This window comes from Terrapene carolina, unplaced genomic scaffold (genome assembly GCF_002925995.2).
Source record: "Terrapene carolina triunguis isolate 2854851 unplaced genomic scaffold, T_m_triunguis-2.0 Scaffold374, whole genome shotgun sequence".
In the NCBI taxonomy this organism is placed as follows: Eukaryota; Metazoa; Chordata; order Testudines; family Emydidae; genus Terrapene; species Terrapene triunguis.
In genome coordinates this window covers 7,829,798-7,848,154 of record NW_020664725.1, presented here as the reverse complement: position 1 = coordinate 7,848,154, position 18,357 = coordinate 7,829,798, and the positions used below count along the sequence as shown (strand labels likewise).

At 50.8% G+C, this 18,357-nt stretch overlaps 1 protein-coding gene across 3 annotated transcripts in view; it reads left to right on the top strand.

The window, feature by feature from the left end:
* Nucleotides 1-18,357, top strand: part of OPCML (opioid binding protein/cell adhesion molecule like) — a 334,725-nt gene that overhangs the window by 290,089 nt on the left and 26,279 nt on the right. The window contains exons 4-7 of one of the 3 annotated variants that reach the window (XM_024198725.3): nucleotides 9,554-9,688; nucleotides 12,475-12,595; nucleotides 13,577-13,728; nucleotides 15,408-15,434. In XM_024198725.3, coding sequence (XP_024054493.2) covers nucleotides 9,554-9,688; nucleotides 12,475-12,595; nucleotides 13,577-13,728; nucleotides 15,408-15,434 — 435 coding nt within the window. Of the gene's footprint in view, nucleotides 1-9,553; nucleotides 9,689-12,474; nucleotides 12,596-13,552; nucleotides 13,729-15,407; nucleotides 15,435-18,357 lie in introns of all 3 variants that reach the window. The other 2 variants (XM_024198727.3, XM_024198726.3) reach the window with 2 other exon arrangements.

Here is an 18,357-nt window from a genome sequence, read left to right as displayed (position 1 = left end):
TGTGGAATGGTTGTGACTCGAGCATGAATACATTTATCTTACTTGTGTCCCTCTCCAGTCTTTCTTCTGCCGCTAAACTTGTCTCTCCTCTCTCACTTCCTACTGAGTCCATCACTGTTGTATTTCGGCAAAGGGATGACTTTGTACCTCCCCCACCCCCACACCATCATAATTCTGAACAAACTAGAAACAATTGATTTTCCTGAAGGAAAACCTGCTGGAGGGAACTCAAAGCCCATTTAATTCCAGCCCGCGAGACGGCGTTTCATTGTCCTATCAATGAATTGCTCACAATGCCTAATTTCACTTTCTGTAATTAGCACAAGTGCATCTTTCTTTTTTTTTTCCTCCCTCACCCCTCCACCCCCTGCTTCCTTTTCACAATGTCATTGGTAATTCCAAGAAGTTAATACCTGATTAGTAAATATGATGATAAAAGAGTTCTGGCTGCATCAAGGCCTCCATTTACAATCCGCCTCTGATTGAAAAATTATGTTCAGTTCAGTAATAATTGATGAAAATGGGCTCCCTTCTTCTGCAGCTGATTTGCTTTGTAATTGTGATTTAATAATGTAAATATCACTTGTTTTCTTCTGAAAATGAATTGCTTTCTGATTTGTTAAAGCAGGCTGCTCTGCGCCTGTCTATCTTCTTCCTAACCGGAGACCAGTCGGCTTGTTTGCAAAGGATTTTGGGAGACAGAACCATTAGCTGACTCCTGGGTGAGAAATTGGATGTAGGCTGGGGTGCCTAGGGTGGGCAGGGTACAGCTGCCGCAGCCCAGCGTGTGCTCTGTCAGAAAGCACAGCACTTCCTGGAGGTCTATAATGGTGCTTGCATCGCGCTTTTCATCTATGGATCTCAAAGAGCTTTACAAAAGAGAGCAGTGCTGTTATCCTCAGGTTACAGATGGGGAAACTGAGGCACCAACAGGGGCCATAATGTGCCCAAGGTCATGGAACAGGCCTGTGATAAAGCCAAGCATAAAACCCAGGTCACCTGAGTCCCAGGCCGTATCCGCTGGACCGCACTGACGCTGTTACACACGTTGCAAGCACCATATTGTGCCCTGCCCCTATGCTGGGGCAGTAAGGGGCGGGGTCTCCTTGTGTACTTGTGCGGGGGCTGGGTATCATTTGTGTGCTATTCTCATAGCAAGGTGTCCTCTCCTATATAGGCAATCAGGGTACCACTCCAGGAAGATTCCTTGTGATGGAGTGTACCAGGTCTTCATCGCCCGCCCATCCCCCCATTGGAGGCCCTGCTGCTCTGCTAAACCCTGCCCCCCAAAACTGCTCCCTGACAGGAAAAGAGCATCAAGTATTAGACGTGCAGGCTTGCCTAGAGCGCCATCCCGGCTGCAGTCATTTTGGGAGGAACCATTGAGATCTGGTCCTCCAGGAGCTAGAAAGGGGGGGTGGGGGTGGAGTCCAGCAACAGCCAATCAAGGCCCAGCAGGCCGGAATAAAAGGAGCTGCCTGCTGCTAGCAAGAGCAGTTCCTGGGTGGAGCCAGAGGAGTGAGGAGGGATGCTGCCTAGGCTACAGCCAAAGGAACCAGGCTGGGCCAGGGCCTATCACTGGCTGTAGCCAGTGGCAGGAGTTTGGATGATTCAATTCCAGAGAGGGAATTTAGCACCGAAGGGGAAGAAACTCTTTGGTTTATAATTGTCCCTGAAGGGCACAAGGAGCTTCTTCTAAGTCTGTTGCCCCCACGGAAGGGGTGGTTTGCACTGTGGGACCCGGCCGGTGGGCCGAGCCACAGAAGCCCTGCAGAGGCAGGCAGGCGGGCGACCTGCAGCAGGGGCTGGGAGCTGAAGAGCTCAACCTTCGAAGGTCCTGATCTACGACCATGACTGAGACATGCCATGCAGAAAGCCCCAGCTCTGCGGGCAGTGTTGGTGCCTGCTGCTAGCGGGAATCCCCAAAATGGAAGCTGATGCAGAAAAATCAGAAGTCAGCTCCCAGACTTTTCCTCCTGGCCACCTTTCACCCCTTGACTCTCTCTTTCTGTTCTGTCTCCTTTGCCACTTGTTAGACTACCAGGACTTTGAAATAGGTGGAGAACTGCCGTTCAGGATTGAACTGCGTGCATAACACTGTGTGAGGGACAGGGCTGGAATGGCAAAGGGTGGGGGGTGCCGATCAGGATCTCAGTAATAAGTAGAGCGGCGTGAGGACTCGAGACTTAGAGCATCGGGGCGAGGCTGAAGGTTAGGAATGAGATGAGCTAGGAGGAACAGGAGAGGGGTCTGCAAACATGCCAGGAAAAACAGGCTACGGGGAGGGAGCTCAGGACTGGGACAATGAGGTCAGAGGTAGCTGTAGTTCAGGAATGAGGCGGGAGTGATATTGGCAAAGGGTTGGGTCAGGGAAGCTTGCACAGCACCATCCTGCTCACGGCCAGTTCCAGCCAGCCCTGTCCATCCTTCCCTATGAGCACATCAGCCCCATGGGGCTGAGTCCTTTCCCAGCTGCTTTACTCACTGCTGGCACCGGAGAGGTATCAGGGCAATGGGTAAATAAAAAGGCACCCTCCAAAAGCAGGGCCCCTTTGCGGAGACGAGCAGCCCTGGTTCCGGGACCAGCCCAGTCTCCTGTGGATCATGCTGTCCTTTGGTGACATGATCGCTCTGGAGTGTTCTATTGAACAATGAAATGAACATCATGTCACTTGCTGATGCAAATCTGCCAACGCTGCCGCTGCTGTTAGTGGGTGTTTTGCCTGGGAGCTAATACAGGTAATTTAAAGATATTAACGAATGCTGTTAATTAGCATCATTATCATACCGCTAGGGCTATGCACAGACAGATAATCCTGCCATGTCAAAGTGTCTCCAATAAAAAACCTGTAGGATGAGGGAGAAGGAGATGGATGCACTCAGCGCTGGAGGACATGCTAGGACTGTCTTGGAGTTTGGAGCGAGAGAACCTGATCTTAGCCAGATGTGCTGGATAAAGCAGCTGTTGATGATTCCAAAAGGGAAGCAGCAAGGACTCATCTAGAGAAGAAAGGGTATATTCTGGACTGAGCAGTGTACTTTGCTCTTTCTTGTAATGCCCTGCATTAACTACCATACTGGCTTTGCATGTGTTTGTGATATTGCCTTTTTAGTGGCTGCCTCACAGAGAGGAGAAGGGACCTATTACTACAGATTCCTGTTAAGGGAGTTCTCTTTTAGCTCCAGTGTTCAAGGCCTGTGTTTCTAGAAATGTAGGAGATACGCATCAGTGTCCGTGATTTCCACAGTAATCATCTGCCTGTGCAGCACATGGATCCGTTGTTATCCTACCGAGTTTTCTGATGATGTCGTGCATGTTCCAAAACTTTAGAGCAGAGAAGGGTCACAAGCTGCAAATTCCAGATCTGGATCCAAACTTCCCCCAAGGTCCAGGGCTCCTTGGAGACAGGATTTTGGATTGGTCCATCATGGAGAGCCAGCCAGCAGTGCAGTGTGGATTCTGGTGCAGATCCAAACTGCTCTGAAGTTTGGGATGCTCAGATAAGGAATTGGAGTCCGGTGCCCTCTCGAATTATGACGTATCCCATTCCATTCCAGCAACGGCAGAAACATACCCTAACTCCCTTGTTCTCCTTACCCACCTATCTCTCATTGAGCAGAGTATGTGCCTTCTCCTCTTCCTGTTTACAAACTGCTGCGTGATAATGTCCCGGCACGATCGTTTCCATAGGCTGGACACAGACTTTGGACCAACTAAGCAGAACTGGCCACAGAAGAATCTATCGGAGGCTTTACTTGAGTCTCAGGGAAGGCTGGTTGAGTCTTGGTGGGCAAAATCCTCCTTTGCTTGTACTGATGTTGCTTCAGTGGAGTTGGTCTAACGAAGGGGAATTTAGCCCCGTCCGTTTTGGTTAGTGTTATAAGGACAGGGGGATGGGTTGTAGGCAGTAGAGCTGCCACTTTCAATAGTGACTCCTAGCATAATAACCTAAGGCTTTCGGAAACGGGAGGCTCCACCCTAGCAGCCTTTCTGCATCATTCACTGCCCAGCCAGAGCCAGCTGACCTTCTGGGTCTCCAAAGACCCTGTTCCATCTGGGCATATCAGTCAAGATATTCATCTCCCCCAGCTGGGCTGCCCCTGCCTTTCTCTCACTGTGTTGATTCAGGGCTTCCAGTATCTTTAGCTGTATCCTGATTCCATCTGGCTGGCTGGAAAGGTCATACAGATGTAATTAATCTGCAGCACTGGGGCTGCCTTGCCAAGAGGACTTTGCAATTATGTCGCCCGTTGCATGCTAGCCTCTCACAGGGCTTTATTGAATTCCCACCCCACGCGTATGAATTAGAGCACTAGTAGTACCCCCGAGGAAGGACCTGTCTCCAGAGAGGTCAAGCCACTTACCTAAGCCCACACAAGTCTGAGAGGGCTGGAGCTAGAACCCAGGAGCCCTTAGACACAGTCCTGTGTTCTACCCGCTGGAAAGCTCTAGGGACACCCTTCAATTAATGGAATATGAACCTCCCTCTATTAAGGACATGCCCATTTTTAAAGCACCTACTGGATCTGCGTTGCTGCTGCCGCCCGGTGGAGTTGAAGGTGTTGCTTTCAACCTACCGTGCATTTTATGCATTGCTATTACCGTTTGTATCGGACCAGGACCCGGTTGTGCTAGGTGCTGTACAAACAGAACAAAAAGGTGGTTCCTGACGCAAAGAGCTGCAATCTAAATAAGTTACTGGGACCTTCCCGCTCCTCACCCCACCTCTTGCCACAGGGCTGGAGAGATCGTCTCTCTCCTCTCCCCCCATGCCACATGGCTGGAGCTCCTGAGCTTGATCCCCTGCACTGGGTTCTCCATGAGAATGGAAGTTCCTGTCCCCTCCCGGACTGTGACTGTTCACCTCCACGTTTCTTCTAAGGAGGGCGGGGTCATGCGTGTTCTGTGCCCGAATCTCCTCCTCCTCCCCAGAGTAACAGCTCCCATCACAGTCACACATTGGCCTTAGGGTTACCGTGCACCTGGGCAGCAGCAGGAGGCTGCGGGGGGGAGTTAGTGAGCAGGAGGGAGGGGAGCCCTGCAGAGCCCAGTCACAGCTGCTGCAGTCAGAGATGCTCGCGCTCATCCCACACCCCAGACAAAGAGCCGCCTCCTCGCTCCGCCAGCCAGCAGGATGCTGACCCCGGGGCGCTTTCTCCAAACCAGGCTGACTTCAGCACAATCCAATCACTGGGATTAATTAAGGCGAAATGAAACAGTGGGTTTATCACACTTTTCATTAACTCCGGCGTGGCGGCATCTCCGGCGCCCGACAGGGATGAAATGCACTGCAGTGCCCGTCCCCGCTCTTAATTAGCGAGGGGAATCCGCTCCTCCATTGCTGCAATTAGATTCCCAAATGGCGGGGGCAGAAGGCTGGTAGCTTGGAGAGCTCCCCCGCAACATCCCTCTCTCCCCTCCTTCCCCCCCCCCCACAACCCCTGCCTTCCCCTCCTCACTTCACTGCATCTCTCTCCACCACTGTGCCCCCTTTTAGGCCTCTGTAGTCCTGCCTCCCACATCGCATCAGGTACTCTAGCAGCAGAAGCGCAGGCTGTTGTTGGCGCTAAACTCAGGATGACAACGACCCGGGCTCTCCAGAACAGTGCGTATCTGGGCGAGAGGCCCCAGTAATGCCAGATGCTGGGCCTGGACAGCAGGGGATGGATCGCTTGATAATTGCCCTCTTCTGTGCTTGATGATTGCCCTGTTCTGGTCATTCGCTTTGACACTGCTGGCACTGGCCACTGTCGGAAGACAGGATACCGAGCTATATGGACCGTTGGTCTGACCCAGTATGGACGTTCTTAGGGTCTAAGGGAAGGCTGCAGCCAGCAGGCTCTGTGCTTCCCTTTTCCCGGCATGCTTCTGGGTCAGGCTTCATCTCGGAGACCCCCTTACTGAAGGGCCTCAAGTGGTTCAAGGAGACACCTTAGAGGGCATCACTTAGGTGAGATAGGAAGAGAAACTTGCACCCCTCAGGTCAGCTCCCCTGAACAGGTGTCTGCATGGGAGTGGAGGGAGGCGTTAGACCAGCTAGAGCCTAGTGGATTTAGTACTGATGAAAGGAGACCAATGAGCAGCGCTAGGCACCAGTGACCTTTATTTATCCTAAGGGAGGCTGGGGCCCTGCTTCGCATCAGTCAGTCTGTGAGGCACCAAGCAGCACATCCCAGTTCAGCCCGTCCCTGAGAGACCCCCCCCAGCGTATTTGTCATCCAGCCAGACGCGGGGGGCACGGCGCGTGACCCGGCGCGCGCCGGCCGGCTCCGGTGCGACCCCCCCCACTCCATGATTGATGGCCCCGTGTCTGTCACGCAGCCTCCGTCTGAGCGCACCCATTTGTATCCTTGTAGATCCTTATCTCTCTAATGTAGCGAGCTGGGCTTATCTCTTCCCGAGGCCCCTTCTCCACAGAAAGAAATCACCTTGGTTATTTATGTATTTCTGTCACCGGCTCGTCGAATCTATTTTCTTTTGCTCCCAATCATCTTTTATAGAGATCACCGGGCGGATAGGCTGGGTCCATAATGACCCCAGGATTATGGGATCATTACAAAGAAGACTCACTTACAAAGTGTCGTCGTCACTCATCCGCTTCATCTCCCCCCCCCCCATCATTATTTTTTGTCTTCCCACAACACCGTCCACAACCCACGCTCTGTGAGTTTCCCTCTCAGGGGATGGTTCTGTCTTCCAAGCAAGGAGGGTTTTGCAGTCAATATTGTTATTTCCTGGCTTGAAACGCTTGGTATTCCTGGTGTTAATGTCAGCAAGAGGTGCTGGAGCTGTAAAGGCAGTGAATCTTGTGTGTGGTTTTGCGACTAATGTTCCGGCATATGAAAATGATTGTGCAGTGATCTCTTATGCTTTGATCCTTACTGGTTAAACTGGGACAGGCTTGGTCAGTATTTGGGGATATCCTATTATTTCAGCAGACTCTTCTCCCAGTCTCTGGCAGACATTTTTCCCTACCTCACCAACCAGTTTCACACAGCTGCTTTGAAAAGGTCCGGAACTGAATTAGCAGTCGGGGTCTGCAAGTCAGGAAGGAAGTGCAGTGGTAAAGCTCTGTGCATGTGCGTGTGTTATGACTGGGATAGCAGGGGGTATTTCAGCTGAGTCCTGGAGGGCCCTGGCAGAGAGACGTGGAGAATCATAGAAGATTAGGGTTGGAAGAGACCTCAGGAGGTCATCTAGCCCAACCCCCTGCTCAAAGCAGGACCAACCCCAACTAAATCATCCCAGCCAGGGCTTTGTCAAACTGAGCCTTAAAAACCTCTAAGGATGGAGATTCCACCACCTCCCTAGGTAACCCATTCCAGTGCTTCACCACCCTCCTAGTGGAGAAGCTTTGTCTGGTTCTAACCTGGTGTCCATGAACTTTAAAATTCACTGTTCACAAATTAGACTGCAATGTGGGGATTGTTTTTTACCACCTAATGCCGTATTTATTCAGTGTATAGAGATGACCCCACATTTAGAGGCACCCTCTTAGGATGGATTAGAGGGAGCATTTCAACATCCAGCCTTCAGATCCTTGTTGTCCGAGCAGAGCTGCCATTAGAATAGTGATTCTCAAGACGTATGGCTCTCCTTGGCTCCAGTAGGTTGAGAAGAGCTTCTCCTGCCTGGTCTAGGCAGAGTGAACAGAACAACTGATGCATGTGATGCAAAGCAGCCTGGACATCATTGAGCAAATGGACAAGGAGTTGCTGTTGCTTCTAGATCAGCGGGAGAGGGATGCTGGGGGAGAGGGAAGAGGCAGCTGCTCCATTCCACCTCTGCAGACAGAATGAGTGGGGAGGAGGAGAGAGGGAGCAGAGAGCCCCAAGCTAATCGGGGTGTTACCTCCTGATGTTGACTTGTAGGGTGAGCCCCAGGTAGGGGATGCCATTTGGTCACAGTCACATGCTGCCATGAACTGCACTGTCGGGACATCACAGTCTGATTCTCTTGTGTCTCTCAGTGACCACGTCACTGGCAAAGATACTCTTCAACTCTGAGACCTGCTGGCTAGAATTCAGGAACTTTGTAGCAACACTGCAGCTGTTATAACCCAAAATGTATTTACCCTGTAAGCGCTTCAGGGCAGGGCCTGTCTACTTCTCTGTGTTTGTACAGCACCTTGCACAACGGGACCCTGAGTAATAAGAATAACCACACGACTATAGCAGCAACCTTTAGCTTCCACAGAGAGGGTTAGAGTACAATAGTGATAATTGTCATATAGTGACTGGCATTTGCTGTTCTCTGGCAATTTGTTGTAATGATACTGTGCTACATTTTCATGCTAGGAATGCTCCAGGTAACTCATGTCGCCACTGCAATGAAATACATCCTCCTCTCCTTGTTTGGAGAGTGACCTGTAAACATCCCCACATTGCCAGCCAAGAATAAGCTCTTGTATTTGCCATCCTTTCCAGATGTCCCAAATTAAACCTCTGAGCATCCCTGGGAGGCCGGGAAGTATCACTATCCCCATTTTACAGATGGGGAGACTGAGGCACGGAACGTGACTGGCCAACACAATATCTGGATGGCAGAGCTGGGAATAGAACCCAGGAGACCTGAATCCCAGTCCCATTTGTTCACCAAGGGACCATTTGTTAATAATAATTTAGTCCGCAGCCCCCAAAACAATGGAAATGGTGGGGTTTTTGACGGGGGAGAGACACCTGCCCCGTGCAACACTGGGAACCCAAACGCAACAGCAGGGTGCTGATGAATGACCATGGGAAGTGATACTGACCAGTTTAGTATTCTGCCCCAGCGGATTGAAATGCAGAACAGTGAGCAAACCGCATAAATGGCAACAAGCCGAGGAGCTCTTTGCATGTATTTCAGGTACAATAATCAGTGGCATTGTCAGTAAAACAGATTAGGATTATTTTACAATGTGGGATAGATTCTGCGCTGCAGCTCATGACGTATGCGGCATGGACGGCGCAGCCCAGGGGGAACGGGTTGGCTTTGACTCTGCACTGCTTTGGGAACATGTCCCCTAGGATAAATTTGAGCAGCTCCTGGGGTTGTAGCCTTCCCAGAGCTGCCTGTAGTCCATGCACTGGCCCAGAATAGCTGTAGCCCAAAGCACTGTGGCTGCTCCCCTGCCTAACCCAAATGCAACCCCAGCCGAGCCCCTGACATGCTTACATTGGCCCTGGCACCGCTGCAACCTGGAGGAGTTGTTCTTTGGCCCCTTGCAGCTCATTCAGCACCCGTATATGCTGCTGGAGCCAGAGCTGGAGGAGAATCGGTCCCAGGGTTCTTATCTAGGCAATAATGTTTTAAAATGAAGGACCACCAGGATTTCACCTCTTTTACAGCTGCAGTGAGATGTGGCCCCTGGGGTCCTGTGAGTGTTGCAGAGAGTCTGATTCTGAGTTAACCCCCCTGAAACCCTCAGATTTACCCCCAATGTAACCAATCAGGATCAGGCCTGTAGGTCGCCATTCCGTCAGACCATCAGATTTTACTCCCAGTGACCAACGGGAGTGGAGGTGGCAGGCTGGTGGGTTGATCTTTCCACTTGCGCCTTGTCCCTTGCAGGCCGGGGCTTTGTAAGCGAAGACGAGTACTTGGAGATCTCTGGGATCACCCGGGATCAGTCCGGGGAGTACGAGTGCAGCGCTGTCAATGACGTGGCGGCTCCAGACATCCGGAGAGTAAAAGTCACCGTAAACTGTAAGTAGGGCACGACTCAGCATGACACACTCCCCGACCCTGACTCCTGGCTTCAGACAACACCAGGCTCCGGCTAGTTGTGGGGGCTTTACACGGAGATCATTTTGGCTTTTACCCAGCCTGAACACCGGGGGCCGTAATGTAGTCGGCTTACAGTTCCACCACTGCCTATTCTGTTCTGTTCTGTATACCATGCCCCATCGCCATGCTTTCGAAGGGGACGCCTACACTTCAAGCTGAAGGTGTAATTCCCAGCTCGGGGAGACATGCCCATACCAGCTCCAATTGAGCTAGCATGCTAGTAATAAAGTGTAGCCACAGCAATCCGAATGGTGGGAGGGGCTAGCTGCCGGAGTATGATCCCATCCTAGGCACGGACTCAGCGTGGCTAGCCTCTCCCGCCACTCCCACTAACAATGCCATACCCTATTTTTAGAATGATGGCTGGATCAGAGCTAGTACAGGTATGTCTCCTTCAGCTGGGAATTGTGCCCCCGGCTCAGAGTGCTGACGTACCCCGAGTGGGGACGGGTGCTCCCGAAGCGTGACTTTCCTTTCCCTACCCGCCGGTGTTGGGATCTGAGGGCCTTGATTCTTCACCGCTTTGCAGGGGCGTAAGAGATGATGAAAGGCACAAGACGATGGGGATACAGAGCTGAGATCCTAGTATCCCAGTGCTGGCTGGGGTTTGCGTGTGTGTTAGAACAGCTGAACTATAACCATCAACTCCTAAAAAAAAGTAAAGCAGATAACATCTACGTCAGCATCCCTTAAAGACTATTTATAGTTGGAACATAAATGGTAATACCTTTTTCCTGAGGAGCAATTCAGGGGGAAAAAAATCTCTAGTGGCTCACCACACACAGAGCACATTAAATATCTTTCCCTTTAGGAAGGAGCTTGTAGAGTTTTTATATCCACTAAATTGCTATAAGAAAATCACATATATACATTTCATTAAGCTTAAAGCATTTACGACTTAGGACAATTTGTTCTTTAGAAGCATGGTTAGGAATTTAGAGCCCAGACGATTTAAAGACTTCAGATGACGTGCCAAGGCAGAAAAGCTGGAGTGACAAAGCTTGTCGGCATTTCAGGGGTGACTCGGATTCTTTTGCGCCTCTGGGAAGCTTAAAAAAACCTGAGTATTTTAGGGATGAAGGGCTGCATCTACTCCTCTGCTACCTGGTGCTCTTTTCTTTTCAATCAGGGTTCCACTATTGTAATCCTCTTCACACCTGACACAAGGAGAAGTGGGTTTAGCAGAGATGGGTTAAACTGGAGCAGTCGGTCTATTCTTTGAGCATGCAAAACCAGGATTGGTTTGGCTCAGGGTTACGCTTTATAGCGACCCTTCCGGGTGCAGGGGAGAGGCAAGACTTTGAATACATTGTTCTGGCTTTGGCTCATCTCTCCAAACTAGTCTTTTTGTCTAGGTCCTACAGAGGTGTTGGCCTGTTTGTAAATTTCTCGGCACAACAGAATGGGTTTAAAAGATGCAGGGAACTTTCCCAATCAGATTAGAAGAGCTTTAAAGTAAGCCCACTCCAGGGCCTGAATTACATGGCTATGAGTCAGAGTAGTCCTTAAGGAAGGGTAGAGCCTTGTGCCTTCAAAGCGTCCCTATTTAGGGGACTCATCCAAACCGCATCCCAAGGTGGGATTAGGGACATCAGGGACAGCACCCTACAATGGAGCATCTCTTCTCATTCTGCAGGCTCCTTGTTTCCATCCTGTGCATGTGGTATCTCCCTTGTGGAATTGACACTTTTCTGAATGACCTAGTGCTGAGTTGGCTACCCTGGGCCTGAATCTTTCTCTCTGTCCCCAGAGCAAGAGATGGGGCATGGGTAGCAATGGTCCAAGTCTCATCTACGTTGTCCTACCAATGTGCTCCAGTGTTGAGGGGGCGAGAGCAGACTTTGGTCTCCCTGGCCAGTTCCGCCTTTGGCTTCTTTACTGAGATTGCTCACACGGGCTCCAATGAGTGTTGGTCATGGTGGGGGAGGTCACTATGTGGCCCTCTGCCCTGCTAGGACATCTCATTTCGTGCTGGCCGACGAACAGCCCTTACATGCCGACCCTCTCGACTGTCCCATGTTGGCCAGATATTGGCCATTTTTGTGGGGAGGGGTGACCACGTTGCACTGGGATTGTCCCAGGCTCTTCTCCGGCTCTGTCCCCCTGTGCTGGATGGGGCCTACTTGCTGCCAGCCACACCACCTCAGCTGTCTAAGCTGTGCTAGCTACCGGTCCACCTCTCCCACCGCCAGCTGGGCTCAAGGGAGGGGTGGCTCCTTTTGTCCCTGCTCCCACATGGCTTTTCCCTCTTGCTACCAGCCCTATTCCCACCCTGCCCCAACACAATTCGAGGTTCTGTGTCCCCACCCCACGTGGGAAAGGACAGCTCCAGAGGTAAATGGGGGAGAGCACAGGCCAAAGGGGGCAGATGAAGGGTGGGAGGAGAGAAAGGAGATGGCTCGCGGGGGGGGAGGGGGTTGAGAAGGGAAGGGGAAAGATGCTGAGCAAAGCAATGGCAGCCAATTGTGTATCCTTTATATGAAGGCAGTGCCTAACGCTGCCTCTCCTGGGGGTGGATCTTTGCCCCCACCCCCACCCTGCCATCCCAGGAGGGCACAACCTGGACTGGGTTCCAACCAGCCTCATAACGACGCGGCTCCACATCCCCTCACCGCTCCCCACGTCTCTCTGAGCCGAGCCTGTGCTCGTGATCCGGAGCCCCTCCCGGCTGCAGTCTGGTATAATAACGTCCCTTTGCTCTGCAGACCCACCGTACATCTCCAACGCCAAGAACACCGGTGCCTCGGTGGGCCAGAAGGGAATCCTGCGCTGCGAGGCCTCTGCCGTCCCTGTCGCAGAATTTCAGTGGTTTAAAGAAGAAACCAGGTACCTGAATAGGCTGCCAGGGCCTGGCAGATCCCCGGCTGCGTTCTTGGCAAGGATGGGGAGTGCTGAATTCCCTGGGTCAGGATGGCCATCTGTCAGCACGGGAAGGAGAGAGAATTACACTTCATTTTAATATATCTATGGGGGGGTGGGGATCTTGCTGCAGACGTCTCTCTAAGTAAAGGATCCTGTGGGAGGCGCATCGGGATCCGCAGTTAAAACATCCAGGTCCCAAATCTCATACCAGGAGGAACGTCTGCCCTGAGGCTGTTTCAGAAGGGAGGGGAGGGGAGTGCTATTGCTAACCTGGTGTGAGCTGCTGGGACCGTAATGACTTGATGTGGAAGTCAGATAGAGACTCAGGCTACGTCTACTCTGGAACGGGATGTGGAATTTTTCGCTCAGGTAGACATACCCCTGCTAGCTCTGATCAAGCTACCACGCTAAAAATAGCAGCTCAATGGGATGGTGTAACCACGCCAAATACAGTCCCATCTGAAACCCAGGCTAAATACTTGGGCGCCTAGCCCATCCCAGCACCCCTGCTGCCCCAGTGACACTGCTGTGGTTAGCAGGCTGGCTCGCGCTACCTAGCATGGGTATGGCGACCTCAGGTGGAAATTAAACCGGCTGCTCCAGTGGAGACGAATCCTCAGTGATGGCCTGGTCCGGGAGTCCCTTTAGCTGGAAGAACCTTCTCAATAACCTGGCAGAAAATATCCTGGACCGGGGAACCTTCAGGAGGAGGGGGAGACTTTGGGGCAGTGGCGTAGCTCTGTTAAAATGAGGAGAGTCACTCTGCTTTAGACCAGCTGAGGAGCTAGTCCAGTGTCGTGGTGACAGCTAGCTGGGAGGTCCTGATCTGGGGACTGGCGGGGCTTTCCCCACTAACCTAGATATAGCTGATGGGACTGCATGGGGGTAGGAATTGATCGATCCTGTCGTTGGGGGGACCAGCCCTTCGTCTTTCTCGCCCCGCAGATTAGCCAATGGGCTGGATCGCGTGAGAATTGAGAACAAAGGTCGAATGTCCACGCTGACCTTCTTCAATGTCTCGGAGAAGGATTACGGCAACTACACCTGCGTGGCCACTAACAAGCTGGGGAACACCAATGCCAGTATAATCCTGTACGGTAGGTATGAGGGGCGGAGCCTGTGCTTTGTGAGGAGACGCTGCCGGTACTGACGGAGGGAGCTGGATAACCACCGAGCCTCGCAAAGGGTGGAATTCAGCTCCCCGCAAAGTGCCAGTCCAAGGCTGTGGGTGCCTTACTTTCAGGGCATAAGTGGCATAGGCCTGTGTTGGGTCCTCTGGGAGAGAGTGAATGTGAATCTCGCCTGCAGAGAGGTGTGAGGCAAAACAAGAGAAGGGATGTTACCACAGCAATGAACCCACCATCCCAAGGAATTGGAATCCGGCCATTTAATTCAATGCTTCCTCCTCATGTCCAAGCTGCAAATAAACGAGGCCCTTATGCTTAGAAGAACCCGACCCTGCTTATTCACTAACGCACCCAGATGTATACTGCTAGCAGCCAAGTACTAAAGGGAGCCATTTTCTCTTTCTGTGAGCAAAATGTGATGTCACCTCATCAATGAGTGTGCTTCACTCCCCCACCCCCACCTGCCCCAATGATATTTAATCTAAAGCCTCGTGTCTCCAAAGCACTGTACACACGAGTGAATCCTCCCAGCACCTCTCTGAAGTAGGCAGGCACTGTCATCTGCATTTCACAGCTAGGTAAACTAAGGCACACAGTGAGTACGTGTGAGCGAGTAGGAGTCAGTGACTGAGTCGGGGTCCCAGTCTCGTTCCACGAGACTACGCTGCCTTGGGAAATGAATCCAGTTGCCTCACCTGGAAAGGAAAAGCAGACCCTTCCATACCTTTGTAGTGGTCTCCATCTCAGTTCTGCACCTCACTAAACCGCTTCCATCTTCATGTCCATGCCTCCAAAATGCCACCTCCATGGTCACAGTCCTCGCCAGCCGACCTGCTCAGCGTTTTCTCGTGACAAAGCAGTAAGCGAGGCCGGGGGTCAGAAACATTGCTCTGCCGGGGCCTTCCTTTAAAACTGGGGTTGCATTCTGCAAAAACGATATAGCATAGAGCAGAGGGGTCCATGTTTATTGTCCCCTAGTCCCTCCCAGATTGCTGGCTGTTGAGTTCACCTGCCAGTCTCACCTGGCATCTGAAAATCTAGCAGTGTTCTCTCCCTGTGCCTCAGCCCCAGTCATCATGATGCCATGTACTTAGCTGATATTTGTGCTGATACCCAAGGCAGAATAGGATATAGCTTCCTCTGCAGTAGACGCTCATCACTGGGGGCTTCTCTACACATGGGATTATCCCAGAATAACTATTCTCAAATAACTCCACGTGTGGACACACTTATTCTGAAATAAGATTGCCTTGTTCCTGTGTAGCTTAATCCATTTTCAAATTGGATTAAGCTAAACCAGAACAAAGCTTGCTTATTCTGAAATAAGAGCGTCCACGCACAGAGTTGTTCAGGAATAGCTACTGTGCTTTAAATTCACAGCCTCCCTGAATCCGAATTGTCTTTCAAATGTAGACAAGCAAATGTGAGTCAGGATGTATGGAGAGAGACGCTGTCATTTTCTCCGATGGTAACCACACTTTCTGCCTGTTCTGTGTAACCATGTCAGCGGCATGCGCATTATTATCAGTGTGTACTCACCTTTCTAATGATCATTCTTTCATCAACTGTCTGAAAACATGAACTATATATTTTCTCCCCCCTCCCCTTTCTGTTCTCTCTGTGTCTGTCTCCATTGTCCTCTGTTTTAGAAATAAATGACCCCACAGCACTGGCAGGTTGGTACAGCATGTTCCTCCCTTCATTTGCTTGCAACACCCAGACGCCTTTGCCTGTTACGAATGACGACTGACTCCTAGATCAGCCCCAATGGGCAAGCATGCATAGATTTAAGGCCAGCAATCTGTTCTAAGGAAGGATGGCAGGAAGGAACTGACCGGGCATGGATATGTCTTCTAAGCAGGAAGGAGCCAGTTTGTATAAATACACATTAGTCACAGCAGCCTTGGTCCCATCTTTGCAGAAGTCAATCTGGCAAAGTGTATTCCAGTTTCACAGACCCATGCACGGCTTTGCAGTGCTGGTATTTTGGAGGGTTGGTCTGCCGTGATAGAACAAGCCTCTAGTTGTTTTGTATAAGGCAAGGCAAACTCAGTTATACAAATGTACCAGGGGACATGACATTCATTCGGATAATCAAAGGGTTTGGACAAATGACTATCAGTCAGTGCCAAGGGTCTGCAGAGTTCCTAAGCTCCAGCAGGGAGAGGCTGCAGCGTTTATTTGATGGGCTTATGCTTTGAGGACTTCACTGCACATGGTCAATTTCAGATCTACGAGTGGGTGCAAATCCATTGCTATCAGTACGGTTACACTGTTTATACCAGGTCAGATGCTTATTTGCTTTGTGCATTTATTTAAACAACTAAAAACTCTCAGGGCACATACACAGCAGAACCAATCTGAGGGCGCATCTGCCGCAAGATGGTTGAGGATTTTGTCTTAAAGGTGACCCGCAAAAGAAAGCAAAGATTGGATGTGTGCCCTTTTTTTATTTCTTTATGATTTATTTAAAAGGCGCTTGGGTTGGGGGGACATGGGAAGAAGTATGCACTTGCTTCATTTCTCCATTACACTGTGGCCACCAGAGAACTTGGAGGGTTTGGACATCACCAATACTGAGGAATTGAAACCTGATTAATTATTATTATTCTTATTTTTATTATTAAACCTATTGAACGCAAATGTCCCAGAAACAGAAGAAAAGTTCTCTTTGTTAATTATTCACTCTTTCATCACCGAAGGCTGACAAAGCTTGGCAAACTTTTCTCTGAGACCCCAGCAAGTCCTTCAGCGAAAGCAGAGATGACCAGACTTGATGTTTCTGCAACTTCTAATAGCTTAAAACAAACAATCAAAGGAGCATATGCTTGGTGAATTAAATACATTTATAAGGTTGCCTTTGTACATCATAAAGACATAACAAGGTGCACCATCCTAATGTATATATTTCCCCCCTTCAGGACACTGTTACAGGGCGAGAAGCCCAGATTTTTAATTTGGGGTGGACGGAATCTTTACAATATCTATGCTGAACAGAAATACTCCCATTATGGCCTCATTTCAGTTCCAATGCAAACAGCTTTATGGATTTAGTACAGGGGGGTGGGGCTATTTGTAAGGTAAACCTTGCACCGTGGAAGTGCTGCATGACCGGAAGAAAGTGAAGCTAACGCAAAGTCTCCTTGCTCGGTATAAAAGAGTCTGGTTTCATTCTCAAACAAAGCTGCTAGAATGGGAAAAAAAAAATATAAACGTCTTTGTTTTATATCCTCAAAGGGAGTGATTATAAACAATTCTGTATGTTATTAAAGTATATGATTTGTAAGCAGACAGTGTCTAGATACAGTTCCATTATCATTTCGGTGTTTCTGTTGGATTTGATTTTACCTCGGTTGTAGGCCTTACCTCAGCTATTTCTGTGCTGCACAATACCTTCCCTCCTGAAGTTCTCCTTCACTTTTGCCTCCCGACATAAGACTTGGGTCCGGGTTGCTGTGCCCTAGTCAACAGCTGCTGGGCTTCAGCACAGCATTCCCTGCCTGGGAATACTGCTCTACAGGGAGAAGATAAAATACTGTGGAAGATGGTCTGGATGGAAGTGCTTTGTAAAGACACACAACTTTAGAGCAACGGGTGCCAGCAGTTACAATGGGAGACAGAGCATGAACAGTCTGGGCTAGTTTTGGACATGGTGGGGTAGTCATGCGTTTGAGATTACAAATCAAATAAAGGCAATTGTCACCACTTTGTCCTTCACTGGGGGCAGGGATAGCTCAGTGGTTTGAGCATAGGCCTGCTAGACCCAGGATTGTGAGCTCAATCCTTGAGGAGGCCACTTAGGGATCTGGGACAAAAATCAGTACTTGGTCCTGCTAGTTAAGGCAGGGGGCTGGACTTGATGACCTTTCAAGGTGCCTTCCAGTTCTAGGAGATAGGATATCTCCATTTATTTATTTACTGGATGTGTTTCTCCAGCACAAAAAACACCCTGCAGTGTGACTGGACGGCTCTCCTCGCACACAGAGCAGAGCAGAGCAGAGCGGAGCGGGGGGGCGGCAGCGCATTGGGCAGAGGGGTACAGATAAAGGCGTGGAAGGAGGATAGTCAGCCCACACATGGATGGCGGCAGGCTCGGAGGCGTGCGCTGAGGATGACAGGAGAACACCAGGATGTTTCAAGGGTGTGACCCGAGTGTACAAGGGCATTTCAGGGGCCTGTATAAAGGCTCATGCGAGCACACGGGGGCATCTCAAGGCTATGGGGGTATGGTGGGGGTGTTTCGAGGCTGCGTCAAACCTATGGGGGTCTGTCAGGGGTGTGTTACGACGAAGGCTCGAGCCTGTGCAGGCATGGAAGGGGAATGGCGAGTGTGTGCCAGGGGTGTAATGGGGTTGTGTGAGAGGCTTAGACAGGATGACTAGAGCATCTGGGGGCGTGGCGGGGGTGTGTCAGGGTTGTGGTTACAGTGTGCCTTTAGCCGAGGGGGTGTGTGTCAGGGGCGTGGGGGGAGGCGTGTCAGGGTTCTCGTTCAGGTATGCCTTTAGCCTGGGGGCGTGTCAGGGGCGTGTCGGGGGTTTGGCGGGGGCGAGTCAGGGTTCTGGTTCAAATATGCCTTTAGCCTGGGGGCGTGTCAGGGGC